General features: G+C 45.0%; 1 protein-coding gene across 1 annotated transcript in view; it reads right to left on the bottom strand.

Moving 5' to 3' along the window:
* Positions 1-1,503: 1,503 nt before the first annotated feature.
* Positions 1,504-20,038, bottom strand: part of LOC124553226 — a 101,993-nt gene continuing 83,458 nt past the window's right edge. Inside the window, exons 6-8 of the mRNA XM_047127117.1 lie at positions 14,811-15,019; positions 3,961-4,257; positions 1,504-1,595 (exon numbers count right to left, since the gene is read on the bottom strand). Coding sequence (XP_046983073.1) covers positions 1,504-1,595; positions 3,961-4,257; positions 14,811-15,019 — 598 coding nt within the window. The remainder of the gene's footprint in view (positions 1,596-3,960; positions 4,258-14,810; positions 15,020-20,038) is intronic.

The raw sequence follows: 20,038 nt of genomic DNA, 5'->3' as shown, positions 1-20,038 counted from the left end.
GTTGTAAACCTTGTTCTTCGTGAGATGTATTTGGATGAGTGTGAACTATTTGTAATTGGAGTATCGTGTTTGTAGCGACTTTGCCTGTTTACTTCGGGTTTCTTGTCTGGCTTTTCGGCGTGGCGTTGCGTTTCTGGAGATCTGGTGGAGACAGAGTTATCTACTTCAGTCTGCTGCACTGAAAACTGTTGTTGCATATCGGAAGCAGGACGATCCATAGTCCCCACGCCCTGCTTGAGAACGCTCGCAGTCAGCGTTGAGTTCTGTGCCTTTAGCCTCGGCAGATGCGAGTTCTTCGTCCCTGTCTCAAAGTGTGGCGGTTGTGCAGACTGCTGATCCCAAGTCTGAATCGCTCTGACAATGCTGCATTTGGCGACAGTGGCGCGAGTTACCCATGATGCACTTTGCAGGGGACATCGTCTGAGTAACACGTGTGCTGTCGAACATCTACGTACATGTAATAACAGTTCAAGCAGTTTCGGCTGCGAGAATGCTTGCCTCCAGATATATCAGAGGAAAGCCCTTAATAGGTATATCGGTTGCAGAAGGTAATGCTTGATACCCCACGAGTGAAAGGGTTGTAACAGGTGATTCCCTGACCATCCATATCTCCTCGCTGGTTCGCCCTTTTGGAGATCAGAACGTGACAGCAGTGGCTGTAAGCAGCAGCAGGGAGTGGCCAGTGGTGGGACTTGCAGTCCTCTGCTGCTCCTGATTGGCTGAAAGGCCCACGTGTAGAAGGATTTCGTGGAGAGGCTCGGAGCTCGGGAATCGAAAGCTGGCCGTCGGCGGCCGTGTGGATGACGTGGCGGGTCGCGGGCGCTCTGGAGCGGAGTTCTGTGTCGCGGCGCACAGTGTTCTCGAGTTTCAAAACGCCTTCTCGTTTGCGCGCATCCATTACCGCTTAAGAACTTTCCTGTCGTTATCTGCCAATGTTGCATAGTGTGGGCGTTTACGGCGAATTGTAGCTCAGGGAAAACTCGGTGATGTTGGCTAAGTGGTAGTGGTCCTCTGACTGACTTGGCTGGGGTAATTGGATAGCGATAATCCCAGTTTGTTATCCAAATTTGGGAGTAATGTTTTTTGAGTGACCGTCTTCCTCTTGAGTTTGAACTGTGTATTTCGTACAGCCACTCGAAAGTAATTTCCTGGACTTGGCTGTGAATGTTCCCAGTACTGCGGTCGTAACTTGGGTTCTTGATTGGGGGTAAGTAGGTAGCATGAAGGCCGTTAACTACTGGCTTTGGAGCGATGAGGTTCGATACTTTCCAGCGGGTCGAGGCTCGGCTGGCGACCACTGTGTCGGACTGACTTTACGCGTGTACCGGTGGTGCAGGACACTTGTCTGGGTGGGCCGCTAAGCGCCCCCAGTGCGCCCCGTGTCGGCTCTGGCCGCCACCACCTAAAGAGAAGGCCGCGGCGCGCTCTTGTGACGTCAGGCAAAGCGGACCAGGGTTGGCTTGGCGCAGCGCTGACAGAATCGAGGCGCACGGCCTGCAAATCTCAGTCAAATGGTTTTACAGAATCTGTTGAGCTGCCGGCGCCCGCCTGCGGCCTGGCGGGCTGCACCTGGCACCTGCCTCCCTCTGGTTCCACTGCGTCCAGTACGAAAATCGCGGTTAACACTGCGGGTACCTGGTAAATGCAAAATTCACGAAAATCACTCCACGTAGTACTATTTATCACAGGATTTTCAGTTCAGCTGGATTCCAAATTCACACACTCCTTTACTTTGCTCACTCAGGTTTTATTTGAACAAATGGGAGATCATCTATTGATTACGAATCACAACAATTTCGGCGTACTGTGTGCTTCTAGTGAAGCTACTATGGCACATGTTTTCCAGGACTCACAGTACTGGCACAAGTTTATCCTTCCACAGTACTGTTTCTGTAAATACGACTTTAAGTAATGTTCTTCCTTGCTCAAGAATGGCGCATGGAACATTAACTTTTAACATCTGCCATAGTACCCTTACAAACCTCTAGCTTAACAAATCACCATCTTGTCTCACAAACCCAGTAATGCTAATCTCATATAACTCTGCCATTCGACACTTTGCGTTCACTTCAAGCCAAATTTCACACAACAAGTCATGTGTTACTTTATTACTATACTTGTTTGAGCCACTCTATGTAATCGAACCACTAATAAGCTCAAGAAACCCATTTACACTTTCATGCACACACCACTTCAGTCATTGGCCCCTCTCTTTTGATTTTATAAGTATCTGAATGTCTCTTGTCATGGTACTTGAAATACAAATCATGTAAAAGTACATCTTTCACACATACATGGAAAATTTCCTTGTTTCAGACATAATGTTATATACTAATACCATACATTATACATTAATAAAGCCGACAAACTGCAAAGACAGATCCTCGAAGGAAAACGGAGAAAAAACGTCCTACGAAGATGTGTCCAGAAATGCACCATCGCTACGGTAGATGACACTGACGAACGGGAATTCCTCCGACAACGTGCTGCGTTTTCCTTGTATATAACAGGCTGTGTGATTGACGCAGCCTATTGTATACACAAAGCATTTCCCAACAATTTTAGTAAGTAGTGCATTAGAATAGGTAGACAGAGGCTACCACTCACAAACAAGCACACAGTTATAAATGAAGGGGACGTTAGGAAAGAGAAGTACTGGCTGTACGATATCAGATTTAATGACATTTAATATTGTCATACCAGGTAGAGTCCATTTCTATTGCTGGGTTTAATGCAGTGTAGTGTGGAGACAGTTATTTGGGAAAAATACTGAAGGAGGCTACAGAGAGGATTCTGAAAAGGGAGACTGCTCATTGTTTCTCCTGGCCAGATTCCTCTCGGCTGCCGAACACAGCTCTAGACCTGCAGGGATATTGGTTGGGTTCCACCAAAGAAGTATCCTATTCTTCAGTATGGGGAGCGTCGTTCCATTGCAAACGAAACAGACGAAGAGCACTGGTCCTTGCAGCATCGTAACTAGATGCATATAGTACACAAACTGCGCTATGCCCTGAGCTTGGTGGAACCCAATTCTAATAATTAATCCTATTCCGCTTAAAATAATGGCTTTAACTGACATAAAAAGGCATTGCTTCTTTGAGGCAAATTTCTTGTTATCAAAAATTTTGAGTTGCCGCATGGAGCACCTAGTACGTAGGTACATGTATCCAAGCAGTCCGAGACAAACCAAACTGAATGCCACAGACAATGAAATCCCTGTAAGGACTACTACGCGACTGTGGATCAGGTAATATTTACTCGTCTTTTCCAAAGCAACAGCTGCCACACATACTATACTCCACGGTATAAACACATACAGCACCTCACGACAGAATAACTGGCTTAGTTCAGTAGGTAGTAGCTGGTCAGGAAGCCTGAGATGGCGAACACAAGAATACATCTGGTAGCAGAATGAGTTCAGCCAGATACAGCTGAGAAGTGTGAGGGCGCTGTCTATCAGCACTGCTGTAGGTAAGTCAGGGACGCCTGCCATACGATACACCACCTCAGAACACAGGATCTGGGTTATGCACGTGATCTGAAAGGACAAGAATATCTTTCCAGGTAAGTTACGTAACTGGGGAAGGTACATGTATACTCCGGCAGTCGAAAAACGGAAAATGATATTTACTAGTATAAATGAGATTTCTAAGGACTTCAAGCTGTCGATTTTAAAATCCTTGTATTTCAAGGTGGCGTCGTTTAAACCGTTTTTGTAGTTCAGTGTTTCTTCTGTTAGCTTTTGATACAGTACACTGCTACGACTATGGAATATTCCAACTGCGGAAATAATGATCGTACAATTATGGGAAGTCCTGATGGAGGAAAAGTCGCGACACTTTAGCAACAGAATAGCTCTGGAAACAGAGCAGATGGCGTCTGTAGCGTTCGACTGCAGACATGTTTGATCGTGAGGACTATCGAAATAGCAGCGAGCATCGTGCACGGACTGTATCATACTAAACGGGACGTCCTGACAAATGCCGTACGAGTTGACCGCCATCCAGGCCAGCAGACAGAGGTTGACGTTTATCCTCTGCGTGTAGGCCAGGTAGCTGGTGACGGGTATGTGGGGCGACCTCTGCACCACGTCGTCCCACAGCTGCTCGCGGCACCGCTCGCGCTGCTTCACGGCTTCCAGTGGCAGGTCTTCCAGCGGACACGTGGGGTGGTCCAGGGCGTTCACCAACAGCTGCACGCAGTCAGTCTTCACGGAGAGCGTATCGTGGCTTCTGTCCTCCAGCTGCCACTCCTCGTCTGCAAGAAAACGACAGCAAGTAGGTGGTGGCCGTACACTGCAGGCAGCTGAATCCAAAGTCTTCTCTGGATCACGAGCCTGGGCGTTGTTTACCCACATTACCCAGGTTCAGTTACCCAGAGCTATGTAAGGCGGCATGTCAACACAAAGTAAGAGTACTAACAAAGAGAGATATCATGTTACTATGCACGTCTATTTCATCTACAGGGTGTCCAACAAGTCCCTGTATCGCTCTCGACATAGTAAAACTGAGGAAGTAAATAGGTTTTATTGATAGTCCTGCACTGAAGATGGCAAAAAAACAATGTTATCAGAATTATATTTTTGTTTCAGCGCTGCAGTGTTTGAGTTCCGAATCCATCTTGTAAAGGAGAGATTAGTGGACGATTCGTGGGTGCATGGACATCTGCAGATAGGAAAAACTATGTAATACATGATGAGACCATTTACCTCAGTCCCCCTCGTAAAGTAGCCATGCCTGATTGAGATAAATGTCCTGTATTTTCAGGCTGTCTCAAAGAAAGACCACATATTGGAAGCAATAAAAAGTGACAGGAAACGTGTGTCACCCACTCTTAATCAGATGAGCAGTCTCCAATGAAAATCATTTGCAAAAGAGCAGTTCGACTTCAAGCATCTTGTTCAACAATGCACGAACATATTGAAAAAATATGAATACGAAAGAATTTAGGCCCATGTTTGTTACTGAATTATCTGACAGTAGTCTGGAGCAACGGTTTGTAACCTACCGTACTTTGTTGTGGCGACTTCTGCCATGTCTCGCTCAAGAGTGTTGTTTACGTATAAATGTGCCATATACCACTATTTGATCAGGAAAAAATTGTTTTCTTGTCTAAGGAAAGTACCCATATTACCAAGAGTTGGAAAGGAACCTACCTCACCTTATGTGGGATATTGTGTGATCAGAATACCTGTTAGGACCACATTCTTTTGAAGCTTACATGAATGGGAACTTCCATTTCTCAGTACAACAGACGTTTTCAGTATCTCAGCTCCATGACAAGGCAATCACGGATCTTGTGTGGTTATAGAAGGGAGGAGCTTGAGTCTCGTTTTGTTGTTCAGATGTGTGGATTTCTTAATGAACAACTTATTCTCGGATTGTATTTGGTTCTTCAGCATTTAAAGCCACATTAAAATGGTTACCACGAAATCCCAATATTACCACCTCAACAACCTTTTGAAATCGTCATCACAAACTTTTGATCTTACCACGCAAATAACTGAATATGAAGAATAATAAAGCCTCATGTGGCTCAACGTTGAAAGATTAATGGAAAATTGACACAAGTGTTGAGGAAGTCTTTCTAAGCAGAATTGCTAGAACGATCGGCAATAAAGCAAGGGGGACAGCAAGACACATAGATACCTGAGGAAGGTGTGATCGTCCATACACTGATCCTTTGGATACGTATTTTTTTATATCTAACTACGTCCATATAGAATATACTCTTTTGACATAACTTCATAGGCGTCCTGTACAAAGAAATAGGATGCAGGCTGAATTCTCGTCTTTGTGATATTTCACTTTCCTCTGTGAACTTAGTGACCCCATCACGCAGCGCAAAAAAAAGTGATGGAGCATATTTGTCACCCGTTTGTTTCGTTAGCACGAGATTGTCGAGATAAAGCACAACAAAATACAGTAACTGACGATTTTGGGAGTTCCTTTACCACAATGAACGATTTACTGTTAATACTCTGTTTGCATACATTCCAAAACACCCACAAAAATGTAATTACTTCGTCTCATTCCTACCTTGTGTAATGATAATAATGCAGCAATAAAAGCAGTTGGGACATATATGCCTCAGCTGCTGAGTGGATGAATGTGGGATTACAACTCCAGAGATTTGGGATTCAGGCATTGCTCCCGAGATTCCTTCTCTCACTTATCTCTTCTTTCACCTCTGACATTGATTTATGGAAATCGAAAATGTTGGAACTGTAGAATTGTTTGGAGACCCAATAATTAACCGTGTCCCACAATTATTAACTGGGTAAGTTAGTTCAGAAGTAGGAAGACGGCGAGCGACCACAACCTGCAGTAGGACAGTGGCTCGCGAAGCACTGCGGTGACCAAACCAGGCTTCAGTTTGATGACGACTGTACCTACTGCATTCTGAGAAGTCCTGATGGTCGTTTTCCTCGAGCACTATTCCTGTTCAGAGTACAAATCAAAGGAGACTGATACTGATATGCTACACGTCATCCAATGTATATAGTTCATTGGCGTGTTGAGCGCAAATATATGCCCAGCAAGACGAATAAGTTCTGAAAGATTCTTATGCACAGGCACATTCTGTGAAAGGCCGAATGCACGACTTTGTCGTAAACAATTTTCTTTGTTATTCATTCCACTCCCACCACATTATCGTGTCGTGCGCAAGGTTCGGACACTTTGCTGCTCTTCAGCCTATCGAAGTTAGGCCAGTATAGCTTTTACGGGAGAATGAATAAAATGATAGGTTTCAAAAAAATAAAAGCCATAGCGCCTCTACATAAACACATGTACATTGAAGCTGATGATGGTGCTATGGTGAAGATAAGGCTCGTGCTTCTGGCAAGTCACTGGCAGTCAGTTCCCAATAACTACTACGAGGGTAATATGGTATGATGCAGGTGCCGGCCAGAAAGGATGTATGTATTCAAGGTGTTGGAGTGGGCTGGGAAGTATGATTGACAAGTTGATGTGGGTAGAGGGAGGTGTGAGGGAGGGATGACAGTGGTCAGGAGGCTGGAAGCGGGATCATCTACATACTGAAGAGGCGTAGACGCTAGGATTATAGCTGGTTGGAGGAGTAAGTGTCTACATACTATTCTGGAACAGGAAGAACCAGCCAGCTGAAGCTCCGCTCGAATAGGATACAGAAGGGTGACAAGTGGAGGGTGGATATGACATGTTGGTATAGGCGCGCCAGAAGCCTAGGTATCCAGAGGATAGGCGAGAAAAATTGCTTTTGTTCCCCACGTTTATGGGACGTTTACAATTTGTGACAAAGTCTGATGAACTTCAGAAGAGAGGGCAATGTAATCAACTGGTAGAGGTTGCGTCTGAGACTGCAAATATGATACAGAATGCAAGGTGTTCTAACACTGTAAGGAATGGTAAATTTTTGAGAGTGCTGAGATCCAAGCTATATTGGCGAAAGTAACACTGGGGCCACTAAGGCTTTTGGAAAGACGAAGGAAGAAACAAGATCAGGGGTTAACGTCCTATTGGTGAAACAGCTATTAGAGCATAACCCAGAATTGGGAAGAACGGGGAAGCAGGACAGCTGCGTCCATCCATAGGAACCGTCGTGTCATTCCCCTTAAGCTGCGTAGGGACATCGCAGAGAAACTAAATATGGTCGAAAATCAAGTTTGGAGCCAACAGCTTACCACAGCATCGCCTCGTTCAGTGGGTTTTACCCAAGTACAGAGGATGGCTGAATGATGGAATCCCCACATTGTCGAGTTTCCTGTCTTCTTAATTCGAGTTTGTTGTAGGTTGGGGATGCGTGATTATTCCAAGATATGAGAAAGTGAGAGTCCTCTGCCCATGTCAGCAGAGAGGAATGGAGCAGCAGGTCCACCGCCTTACTGCAAGCGCTTATCTTCCTCCACGTAATTGGGCACTGTCCTTGCATTGTGAGAGAACTGTGACTCGGAGTTATCTGTTGAGTGTACGTGACTGTAATGGATGCGTTAAGAGCTTAACATCCACATCTGACACACATGTTGTTGTGTCATGCTTTTAATAAATTTACAAGTAGATAAATGAAACAGTCAATGATCAGAACACATTATTGTTTGGAAAGCAATACACTTATCTTTAGCTCCTCGCGACTGTGGCTGCGTGAGCACGTGTGGTATTAATTGGGGTTCGAATACACAGGAGCTGCTGAAAACACTGAGCGGCATTACAGTGCAAGTCTGCACATGATGAGCACTGAACGTTTACTACAACTGTGCCAAATATGTGTCTGTTGTTGGCCCTCGACTCTCTGTACGTGCATGCTTGGCCTAGGCTTGACTGAGTGACGTTACGCCGACACTGCACCCTGAAGGCAGAAATTCGTCGCTTCTCTGCAGTCGTCATGGAACTGTTGATACCCTCGTAGACAGAACAGAACTCAGGCTGGACTCTGGCAGAACTCGTACCAGGCACTGGCAGAGCTGGAAATACTTGTCGTGTGTGGCGCCTCGAAGCTACAGGAGGAGTGGCTTACTACTTCTTTCTCATAGGCGGTGGCGATGCTGCTTAGGTGTACAGCATCTCTGCGGTGGTCGATTGACGATTTGCTGCAGGCGATTATCGTCGACACCACATGTGTCACCTTCAACAGTGTCACAGACATCAGTGTATCATGATACACTGAGGAGAGGTAATGTAATGTAGAACACTGACACGAGGTCTGGTGATGAGAAACTTTATGCTTCAATTCCCCCTCCCATTCCTGGGGAAATACCAGCAATGCAAATTTCTTCCATCACCTGGATTCGAACCAGCTTACCTTTGAAGAGAGTACCACCACACAGTCATGTTTATGTGTGCCATTGTGGAAGTTAGGGAGGGAGAAATGATTGGTGGTATTTATTGTAATAATTCCTTGCGTTTTTAACGTAAGTGATTTTGATGTAGCAGAGGCCACACCAAGAGGTGAAGTTGTCGAGGCAGTTGGAGATATGCTGTTGAGTAAGATTTACAGTAACAAAAGAAGCATGGTGTGCCAGACAAGGAGCTATACAGTAAACGTAATTCATTGGGACACCTGGCACTTGCCAGTTTCCTCCCAGAGATCCGAATGTGCGACTAGTGCGGAATATTTCGCCAATGGAGGAGTCATCATACCACTTTTCAATTATAGACCACATGTCCTGTGGACAGACACCAGTGGTTCCCATTACCTTCTGAATTCTCATGCCTTTGAGCACTGCTGACTCTTCAGGGTTTTAGGAGCAGGGGAAAAAAGTGCCTTGAAGCTCTATCCGCCCATCCATCATTACTGATGGTTTTTATTCTAAATTTAAGCAGTAGTGAGGTTCAAACCTGGGTCCCATGACGTTTTGATTAGTATACTAAGACACTACCCTTAAATCATAGGTGAGCCGTGTGATATAAACTTGCATACAGTATGATATCACACAACTTGACTAGATCTATTAGTAAATAAGAGGTTTTTTTTATTTATTTATTGTATTAATTTTTTTTAGGAAGGTCGAAAGTAATGGAGTCATGAGCAGCCTCTCATAAGAATTTCCTGAAATTGTAAGACGTCGTGGTCTCCTTCATTGCTTACATATTCCGCCCTCACAATCGTATTCTGCACATCAAGACGCTTCATTCGAGCCCAAATTCGATAAGATAAAGCCAGTATTGTATGAATTCATGTAAACGATATGCAAATAACTAATAAATCGCAAGTGCGCACCGTGGTTGAAATACTCGAGGCTAGCGTACACACGTACATTCCAGACACGACGGTCACAGGAGCTTTTAGCTCGAGAGAGGCAACTGCACCCCAGGAGGCCGGTCCCAAGCTATCTACGTCGGCCAGTAACCGCCTGTAGAGCAGACAGCGTTAGCCCGAGTGGAAGGACGAACCCGTGTTCGCCTTAAAAGCAAATTCCGCTACATTGTGTGGGAGCGGTTAGCCTACACATTCTTTACACATAGCACGCAGTTTCAGAGATTTTCACAGGGAGACAGCAAACGCCAAACACCGATACTACAGATTTCCGGATTGGTCGCCTTAAACGAAACGTCATTCTCCCGTTTTAGAAGAGCAATGCTGATTGGCAGGCGATATTTCTGATGCCTTGAGCTGAAGGAGTAATGGAAGAGATCGAAAGATGTACCCCTTCACGTCTGGCGTGGAGAGGGGCCGTTCAGTTGTCGCTCTTGGAGCGATAACACGTAATGAGTGTGTGTGCGCTTGTACAGATACTCAAAGAGCGAGGAACAAGTCTCTCCACAGTACTTCACTGGGAGAGCACCTCTGTCGAGAGCGAATCGAAGTGCAACTGTATATTGAGTCCTTGCGATTAAGCGTTGTTCACTGTGTTGGCCGCCACACTTATTGTGCGGTGTGAACGTACTGAGTAATAGTTAAACGCCTACGAGCGAATTTTTGAGTGGCATCGTGGTGGACTGTTTATCTGACTGGTGTACCACGCCAATAGACTAGGGGCGAATAGGAGTCCTTGACTTCATCAAGGCGTAGGAAGAGTTTGATTGGCAAAGGTCAAGGTATAGAACGAGAGTTATCTTATTTGTCGGCAGCGAGCAGCGCAGACAGCAGCCATCACAGCTACAGCTCTTGCGACCCCCACATTTCCTCCACAACAGTACCCTTCACTGCATATCACACGTGACAGCCTCGACTGTACCTAGCAACATTCTAACTGATAATTATTCAAGTTGAGTAGGTGCAGCTCTCAGCCATTCTGCCAAGTCAATAACAATCTTTAACTTTGTATAGAATTTTCATTAGCGAATCCTATCCTTAAGAGGTAACTTCACATTCTGAAAAGAACCCGCAAATAACATGTTCAATTCATAACTAAAAGTGCTATTGTGATTTCTCAGGATTTTTGCAAAATTAATAATACTTTTCGTTACTTTCATGTTTCTCTTATACTAACTAACACTACTCCAGTACCCAAGTATCCCACTAGTTACATAAGACGTTTTGTGAATTTTTGTGTCATCTCCTTACAGTGGACGACTCCAGAAGGTATTTATTGCTGAAAGTCTTTCAGGCATTTCTCTTTAGAACGTTAAGACTGTCCGTCTGACTTCTGTAGTAGTGTGGGGGTGGAAATTTCATCTTGCAGGGGCCAAAGGGTAAAGGGTACATCTCAGATTAATCTGTTGCGCAGAATGACAGAATATCACCAACCCACACGCTCACAAAATGTGTGGCTTTATAGTCTTGTGTTGTAAATGCTATATTTAATTCGTTTTGTGGCGTTATAGACAGGTATTTTAAACTGGGACCAAGAGATATGGTGGTCGTATTTGTGTGACATTGTATGTACCGAATTGTCGAGCAGTCATTAGATACAGTGAGTGTATCTTTAAGATTTGAAGCACTGAGTCTGGCTTGTTGAGGTTGTTTGGTAAAGTGGGGTTGTTATGGATGAGAGGAGAATGAATCCTTTTTCAATAGATTGTTCAGTATATGGAAAATGTGGCAGTGTTTTTGTTCATGTGTATCACGAATCCCAGGGTTTCTGATCTGCAGAATGAGGTGCTGGTATCAGGATGTCTCACAAGCATCCATTGGCAATACCATCTGATTGTATGTTGTAGCAATTATCTGTGCTTTGTAGAGTGTAGAGTGACTGGGACTGTGTTATGTCACTGTTACAATTTTCATTAAAGTATAGTTGTAGCATTGAGATAACATGTGAGTGATGAAGATCTCGTTCGAGCTAACGGAACAGACATATGGATGGAATGCTATGCTGCTGCTTTGTCTTGATGTTTTATAGGTATAGGTTTGAAGCTGAAGTTTTGGTGTGGCTGAAGATAAAGTTGGATTGGTTTTTGGAACAAGTGACTTGGATGTTAAAATGGAAGGTGGCTGTGGCTGTTATCGTCATCTGTTGGACGATATGTGGACGTTGAAAGAGAGTGAATGTTGTGAAAAACAGTGGTTCAAAATTGGATATCTTTCATGTTAGGGATGCGACACAAGAAACTGTTGAGATGATGACAGTGAGCTCGACTGACAGTGTAGAAAACTGTGGATCTGAACTCAATATCTTTGAGGGTGAGGATGCAATGCATGTAGTTGTTGGGATGCGGAATGTAAGTTTAGTGTCGTGAATAATGCGTTTACTTTATACTTATTAGATCATTCGAGTTGAGGCTGTGTAGATGATGCAGTTGTGCAAGGATTGTACATTTGGGCACAGTCAACATGGGTGGTTTTACGAACTTCCAGTATGATGCAGTAGTTAGGGTCAGTAACTCCTGGTAATCGGTGAACGAAAAAACGTTCCAAGTTTTTGTTCATTCGATGAGTTATCTGTATGCGCTGTAAATATTAATTGCACGTTATTGACATCTTCGGAAATGCCATTTTCGACTATGTTATGGTGATTCGAAAATGGGTCTCGGTCCGAAACAAATCATGGAATGAATAAAAAATAAAAATTTGCAACTTGGACGTGTTTTTCGTCCTACTGATGGGTGGTCTCGTTTGTAACTGGGATAGGCCAGATGGTTCTGCGATACTGGGTCAGATAGTCGTCAGACTGGAAGTATTTGTGAGATCTGTAGGCTTGGATTTGCGATTTAGGTGATTTTACACAATGGCAGCGACAACAGGTCAGGGCTCAGTTCCTGATACGTTGGTGTGTTATGGGCAAGCATCTAGTTCTGCTGGACAGTGATGCGTAAAGAAGCCGGCAGAGAAGCGCCACGGTTTTAATAGTGGCAGTGGCAACACTTTCAGACAGGGGCGTTGTAGCAGCCTGCTGGATGGTGCAAACCATTTCAAACATCGCCACGTGCTCAGAAGAGATTCGCACGAGTTTTTTCTTCCCCCTCCCCTCTCCCCCCCCCCCCCCATCTCGACCGAACTGCCACGACCTCTCCGATCTCTCTGGATTATCACGACCACTTTCCCCTGAAGATAAAATGGCTCTGAGCACGATGGGGCTTAACATCTGAGGTCATCAGTCCCCTAGAACTTAGAACTACTTAAACCTAACTAACCCAAGGACATCACACACATTCATGCCCCAGGCAGGATTCGAACCTGCGACCGTAGCGGTCACGCGGTTCCAGACTGAAGCGCCTAGAACCGTACGGCCACACCGTCGGGCTTAAAGTTAGCTTCCAGACAAACAGCTAGTGGTCCACAACTCTGTAAGGTCTTGTCGCTGCTCATTCTTTAACATCTTGTCGCCACTCGTGAGGAATTCAAACATCAACTAAACCTCACACGTTTGTTCTCGGTGTCCATAACAGTTTCAGTCATGATTATAGACATGCTGCAGAGTGCAGCTCAGTCTAGCAACAGATGGGGTAAGAATCTGCTTGTTTGGTAACTTGCTAACAATGCGTATTTCCTTTTATGTGCCAGTATTATTCTTATGGTGGTCTGCAGTAAATTATCGGCGACAACCGAAATTTTGGAAAGGCCTTTTTTGTCAGTATTACAGTTCCTGGTTGTAATATACGGATATTCTTATGATAACTTACTTCCTTATCTGTTGTAACCCTTTTCGACCACCTTAGTTTCTTAATTTGTCGGCTTACTACCAATGAAAACCCTGCAAGTTCGATTGCCTGAAGCGGTCAAGAGTGACAACGGCAGGCATAAATAATTTTTCCGCTGAGAGAGCACAAGCCCACTGTCCTCCTTTCCTGTCATCTAAATGGAGTTACTCCCTGCCGAACAAGAAGCTATCAGGCAGTTACAAAGAGAGAAATGAACGATTACAACTCGTTTCATGTCTGGTGCACGATAGATAGATGATCGAGTAAGAGATAAAGTCCAGCAACGAGAATAAAATAATAAATTAAAAAAATATAGTGATTCGGACAAATAAAGTTGTTCAGCAGACAGGTGTGATAGCTGTGTTTCCTCAGTCCTACTACAGTTCATAGTATTAATACTTCTAAGGATAATATTAACAGTGTACCTCATACAATTAACTGTTCAGTTACAAATCGAAATATTGTTCGTCGAAGAAAAATAGTAAATACGAACAGTATCGTGCTAGGATCACACATGATTTAGATCACTACACCAGTTACAGTATTGACAAAACATTAGCTTGTCTGTAGCCGTTATGTTGCAGAGACCATTCGCCATTTTTAAAACAAGCCCTAGACTAGGTCTGAAAAAAAACTACGTATACAGAATTTTAGAGCGTTTATAGAAGATAAAAAGGAACACTTTTTTATATGAGGCACGTGTCGCACACGTATGAAGGTCTTATCTGCACTGGCGTTCAGAGACGGTGTTCAAAGTGCTGTGGGATGGGCCCTGTTTTAGAGGTGCTGCGGGCCTCCTACGGGAGGGAGAGGAGTTGTTCAGTGTACCAGGCACTGGCAGACACCCCAGGTGAGGTGGTTGCCTGTTAGGCTGAGGCTGCAAACATTATTTGTGAGACGCCCACTTGTTTCGAGTGTGTTACACAATCGTTAGCACCCAGCTGGCACTTGAGTAACGTCTCTAAAACATCAAACCTGTGACATTTGTGTCACATAAAATTTGTTCTTTTTAATCTTCTCTAAACACTCAAAAATTTTGTCTACGTAGTCTTTTTTAGTCCCTGCATAATGAATAAGTCAATAATACATCGAAATGAAGTAGTTAGCTTGTCATAGATCCAGACGGAGAGTCGCCGAGGAATCGAAAAACTGACTTTGGAAAGAGCACCAGAGATTATCTTGCGTGGCGTGCAAAATCACGCAAGAGCTAAAACTACATATTCAGAAGGGTATTTGAATCTCATTCCTCGAACAACTGAACAGTTGTCAGCGCATAACCATGAAGTGGCCGGGTCCCAGTATTAAACTTACCTACAACCTTGAAGCCATCTTTGTAGAATGAATCGATGTACTCAGCTGCAGTGACCCAGTAGACACGATGGAGGGCGTACAGATCGTCAGCCAGACTGAACATTTGCGACGCCTCTGGCTGCCGCTCCTTGCACAGCGCACTGAAGTCGTCGTCAAAGCAAGGGCTCCACGGCTGATAGCGCAGCAGGCGTTCACTCAACAGCGGCCGCCTGTAGCACACAAGCTGCCAGGTTAAAAGTTGAAAACCTAGCATGTATAGTTTATGCAAGAACGTACAAGTATCCAAAAATGTGTGTGAAATCTTACGGGACTTAACTGGTAAGGTCATCAGTCCCTAAGCTTACACACTACTTCACCTACATTATCCTAAGGACACACACACGCACACACCCATGCCCGAGGGAGGGCTCGAACCTCCGCCGGGGCCAGCCGCGCACCCCATGACTGCAGCGCCGCAGACCGCTCGGCTAATCCCGCGCGGCTAAAAGTATCCAGAACGGATTTCCACTCAGCAGTGGATTAGAAACTTCCTGGCAGATGAGTACTGTGTGCCAGACTGGGACACAAACCTGGAACTTTTTCATTCTTTAAAGGATGCATAGTATCACAGCAAACAATCGGAAATCCATTGGTCTTTTTAGCATTTTAGCGCATCGAGATTTCATCTTTAGATTTCAGAGCACTTGAGTGAGACACGGATTGTAACTATTTCTTGCAGGTCATCCACTCCGTTCTGTGCTGCTATATCGTTTTAAGTGGTTTCAGACACATCAAGCAGCAGAACTGCAGCGCTTGCCGCAGAATACCTCTTTTCTTTAAAGAAGAATTTCGTATGCATTTCAAGAGAGTGAACATGTGATATTTATGTTAAGGATATGAATGACTTGTTCAAATTAATTATAGATGATTTTAGACGCTGACATGTAGACTTGTCTGTCATGAGCTGAAGCAAAATCTTCCACTTGAAAATGACTCATAAGGTCGAAACTGCAATAGTAAAACAAATAATTTTTAAGGTCAATGGCCAATATAACGTCCTTATAAAAATAGACATCGAGCTAGGTAGGCACGAACCGAGAGCCACCGTCACAGCCTTACTTCCGCCAGTAGCTCAGCCGCTGCCTTCCAGCCGTCACAGAAGCTCCCCTGCACGGCTGGTGGGACCAGCGCTCCAGGAAGGGTGGGCACTGCAGTGACCAGAGGCCTCGGGAGTTGCTTCCTGGCCGAATCCTCACTCTGCAGTGGAGATTGCAGCCACTTGAAACGTCGGGGACCCGACACACGGCTCTGACCTGCCAGGGAGTTTCCTATCTGCTTTAGGTGATGTGACATCTGCGATAATTTTCCGTAAAGACTGTATGACAGCTGAAAGCAGAACTCTCACAGGAAGGTGAGTTCAATGGACAATCGTGAGTGTACCGTCAAGCAGGTCCACTTATTCAGTCCCTTTCAGGTAATCCGACAGCTAACGACAGCGCGATACGATGACTTAAGCTATTTGAAATCCGTCTTTGCAAATACCAAACGTGTTTTTATTTCACAATACGTGTTTTGTTTTACTCATTATCAGTTGTGGCATTTTTATAATGTTTTCGCTTACATCCGGCAGTGTGCATCCCACCATCTCACACTGCTATGCTTGACGTGCGGAAATACATGTCTGCTGACGTAATGTTGCATAAAAATGTTGGTTTACTTGGCTCTGAAGCATTCGCTCCGTCTCGCTTCGTGATTGGTTGGTGCGGGTCTCTAGTTTGGCAGTGAAAATTATCATACAGAAATTGTTGGCCGCAAAACTTTGTCGTAAGGTCAGTGTTCCGTACATCGATTCGATGCATCTGTGTCAGATACATCTTATGTTGAGAATGGAGCCCTCAGAATCGGGTATGAGACAATTTTTTTCCTGATTAATCTACGACTGCATTCCCTATAGCCCACCAACGATGGAAAGTTTCCAGATACAATGCAGAACAATCATTACTCCCTGTACTCCTTGTAGTATGGTCCTTGGTTATCACTGTTACTTGACAACGATGTTGTCAGTTAAAGCATGAAGCTGCATCATAATGAGTTCCGTGTGATGTCTGGGTTCCCAGTTTGACCGGAAAGCTGCCCCTCCCATAAGACATGTGGTGCCATGGTGCTAAGGCTCGCAAATCATTTCCACGTGACGTACAGCAAAACGCTGTTCTGCTTAGAGGTACAGTACCACACCTACTCCACTGACAAGCTGGGACAGGAAGTAGCTGCATACTGACAATGATCTGAATAAACATTATACGGAGATTTTTTTGGCAAAGAATTTCGGGAAAGGGCTGTTTTTAACGCAATGGAACCGTTCATTTCATAAGGCAACCAAAGAAAGTATTTAAGTGGAGGAAGGAGGTGAACATACGGCCGGTGTGGCCGAGCGGCTCTAGGCGCTTCATTCTGGAACCGCGCAGCTGCTACGGTCGCAGGTTCGAATCCTGCCTCTGGCATGGATGTGTGTTATGTCCTTAGGTTAGTTAGGTTTAAGTAGTTCTAAGTTCTAGGGGACAGATGACCTCTGCTGTTAAGTCCCATAATGCTCAGAGCCATTTGAACCATTTGAGGTGAACATACAATCTCCACTAAAATGGTAAAGAAAGCCCGGAAACTTCTGGACAATTTGCCTATGTACTACACAGTAGTAATAGTACAATACTGACTGCCATATTCATTTTGGGGGAACGTGCGTTGGCACACAGAGTGGCGAATCCACAGAAGACGCAATCAATACTCGCCACAGGGACGTGGAGTGTCGATAAGCGAGGCAGACCGCTGCCACGGAAGGCAATCGTCGTCAACTAGGGTACAGAGGCAGGGTCAGTGTGCTATAGGCGGCTTTGGCTTGTAGTGCTGGAGCCGTTACTGAAGGTACCATGCGAGTCCAGTAACGAAGTGGATTGACGGAATTTAGAAATGACCGACTGTAAATGACGATACGTGAACTACAGAAGAGGCACGAAATGGTGCGCTGCCTGAACTAGGAGGGCGGTACCTGAGCTGCACCACTGCCGCTGGAGCTCTGTGACCCCTCATGCGTCTTTGGTTATCGCCTTTGTACTGACATCCAACAGAAGGTAAACACGCTGGGTCGTATGAATAGACAAGACGACGTTCTCTGGAGAAGATTCTCCGAGCAAAAGAACATTCTCTGAGAAAGCTCTTACGAGCAAAACATTCGAAGCCATAATCTGTGACGAGAGGGTTCCTTTTTCTCACTACCTCTGCTCCCTGCTGAGTTCTCGGTGTGTGTGGTCTGCCGTGTCCGGCACAGAAAGCACGCGCAGTGTCACGTTTCATTCAGCTCGCTCAAACGGGCGACATGTCTGGAACCGGCATCAGCGTGTTCAGGCAGAGTTGCACTACGTTTCATTTTGTTTATTTTATGTGGGGCAACAAAATTAAGACAACTACGTACAGTTTACGAAAATGTATTTACTTGCGATGTTACCGAATTTACAACATGTGGAAAACTTTTTAGTTATAGATGTTAGGTGAACACATTATGCGAACGAAATCTTAAGACTAAATGACACCAAATCGGAACTCTGTCACAGTTCTCCAACACGAGATAATTTTGGTTAAATACGACGCACAACTGTCTGCTCGCGTGGCAAGCACGTAAGCGGCCCACCATGCGTTCCTTACGAGTAACAGGTCGCTAGGTTTGCAATAAACCAGTTAATTTTTCTGGTAACCCTACTTATTTCTAACATCACACTATATAAGACTTACGCTGTGAGAAGACATGATGGTGAACGTCTGGAAAAGTCAGCGACACGGTTGCTTGGTGTAGGCCTACAGCTAAATGTTCTCGTACGTCAGTCTGAAAACTTGGGTCAACTAAATAGCAATAAAAATGTTCCAATTTTCACTTCTTTTGAGAGGTAGTCCGCAGATAATGTTCTTATTGTCAAAGCGATATAAACTTCTACAGCTCCTCAATTCAACACTTCGTTGGGCTATATATTTCTTTTTCTGCCTCCCAAGCAATATGAATTCTGCCATCATTGCCAAAATGTAGGTAAAACTTAACAGAACTTACTCAACCCGAAGAATGCTACAGATCTCGCTTCAGTATTTTACGGTTGTGAGAAGCTCCTCTAGTTTTGTTCACACGAAATCGGAGAACGTTCTTTGTTTTAAGCAACATCCCTCACCCTTTTACTCGCGATGAGCGCATTCTCGGCTGGAGTATATTCTCTGACTCGCTTTACTCATGTTAACCCCAAAATGTCCTCTCAATATTTCCAGTCCGAAGTATATCCTCCGTTTTACTGACACGCCCCACTATACTTCGCCAGCACCTCAGCTCTCACCTGGACTATGCTAGTGGTTCTTCGCCGATCATCTCCCACCCTTCGTCGTCGTCTTCATTGCTTCACCACTCACAGAGAGCCGTAGTCTGGCAGCTCCTTCGCCACTGCCTCCGTCAAATGCTCCACCACCGTCGCCGCCACCTGCGCCACCGTCGACTCCCTCTCCAGCAGCGTCGCTGGCTCTGTCACCGTCGCCAGCCCCAAACCGCGGCCCGCCCCATCGCCCCCACCACTGCCGGAGCCAGAAGTTCCAACCACATTCCACCACCACTGTAGCTTCCTCACCGCCATCATAAACTCCTGTCAATGTCCTTATCTACACACAACTGGGGCCACCTATTACACCACAACCCTCATGCATGCAGTCATAAGACCAAACAAATGAAATAGAATAGATAAAACCTCACGATTCCAAATGAAACCAAGCCAAAAGTATTTTCACTAAATTTACGAACATGAAACCAATAATTCCTCTCAACTATCGTCCTTTGTATCTACATCTACATACATAATCCGCAAGCCACCGTGCGGTGCGTGGCGGAGGGTACCCTGTTCCACAACTAGTCGTTTCCTTTCCTGTTCCGCTCGCTGACAGAGCGAGGGACAGACGCCTGTCTATATGCCTCCTTAGGAGCCGTAATTCCTCGTATCTTGACATCGTGGTCCCTACCAGAAATGTATGCTGGCGTCATTAGGGTCGTTCTGCAACCAGCTTCAAGTGCCGATTCTCTAAACTTTCTCAGTTGTTTTCTTCGAAATGATTGTCTTCTTCCCTCCAACAATTCCCTGCTGAGCTCCCCAAGCATATACGTAACACTTTCATGCTGATCGAAACTCCGGTAAGAAGTCTACCTGCTCCCCTGAATTGTTTCGATGCCTTCT

The sequence above is a fragment of the Schistocerca americana genome, chromosome 11, assembly GCF_021461395.2.
Source record: "Schistocerca americana isolate TAMUIC-IGC-003095 chromosome 11, iqSchAmer2.1, whole genome shotgun sequence".
Classification (NCBI taxonomy): domain Eukaryota; kingdom Metazoa; phylum Arthropoda; class Insecta; order Orthoptera; family Acrididae; genus Schistocerca; species Schistocerca americana.
This window is presented reverse-complemented; position numbering and strand designations above follow the sequence as displayed.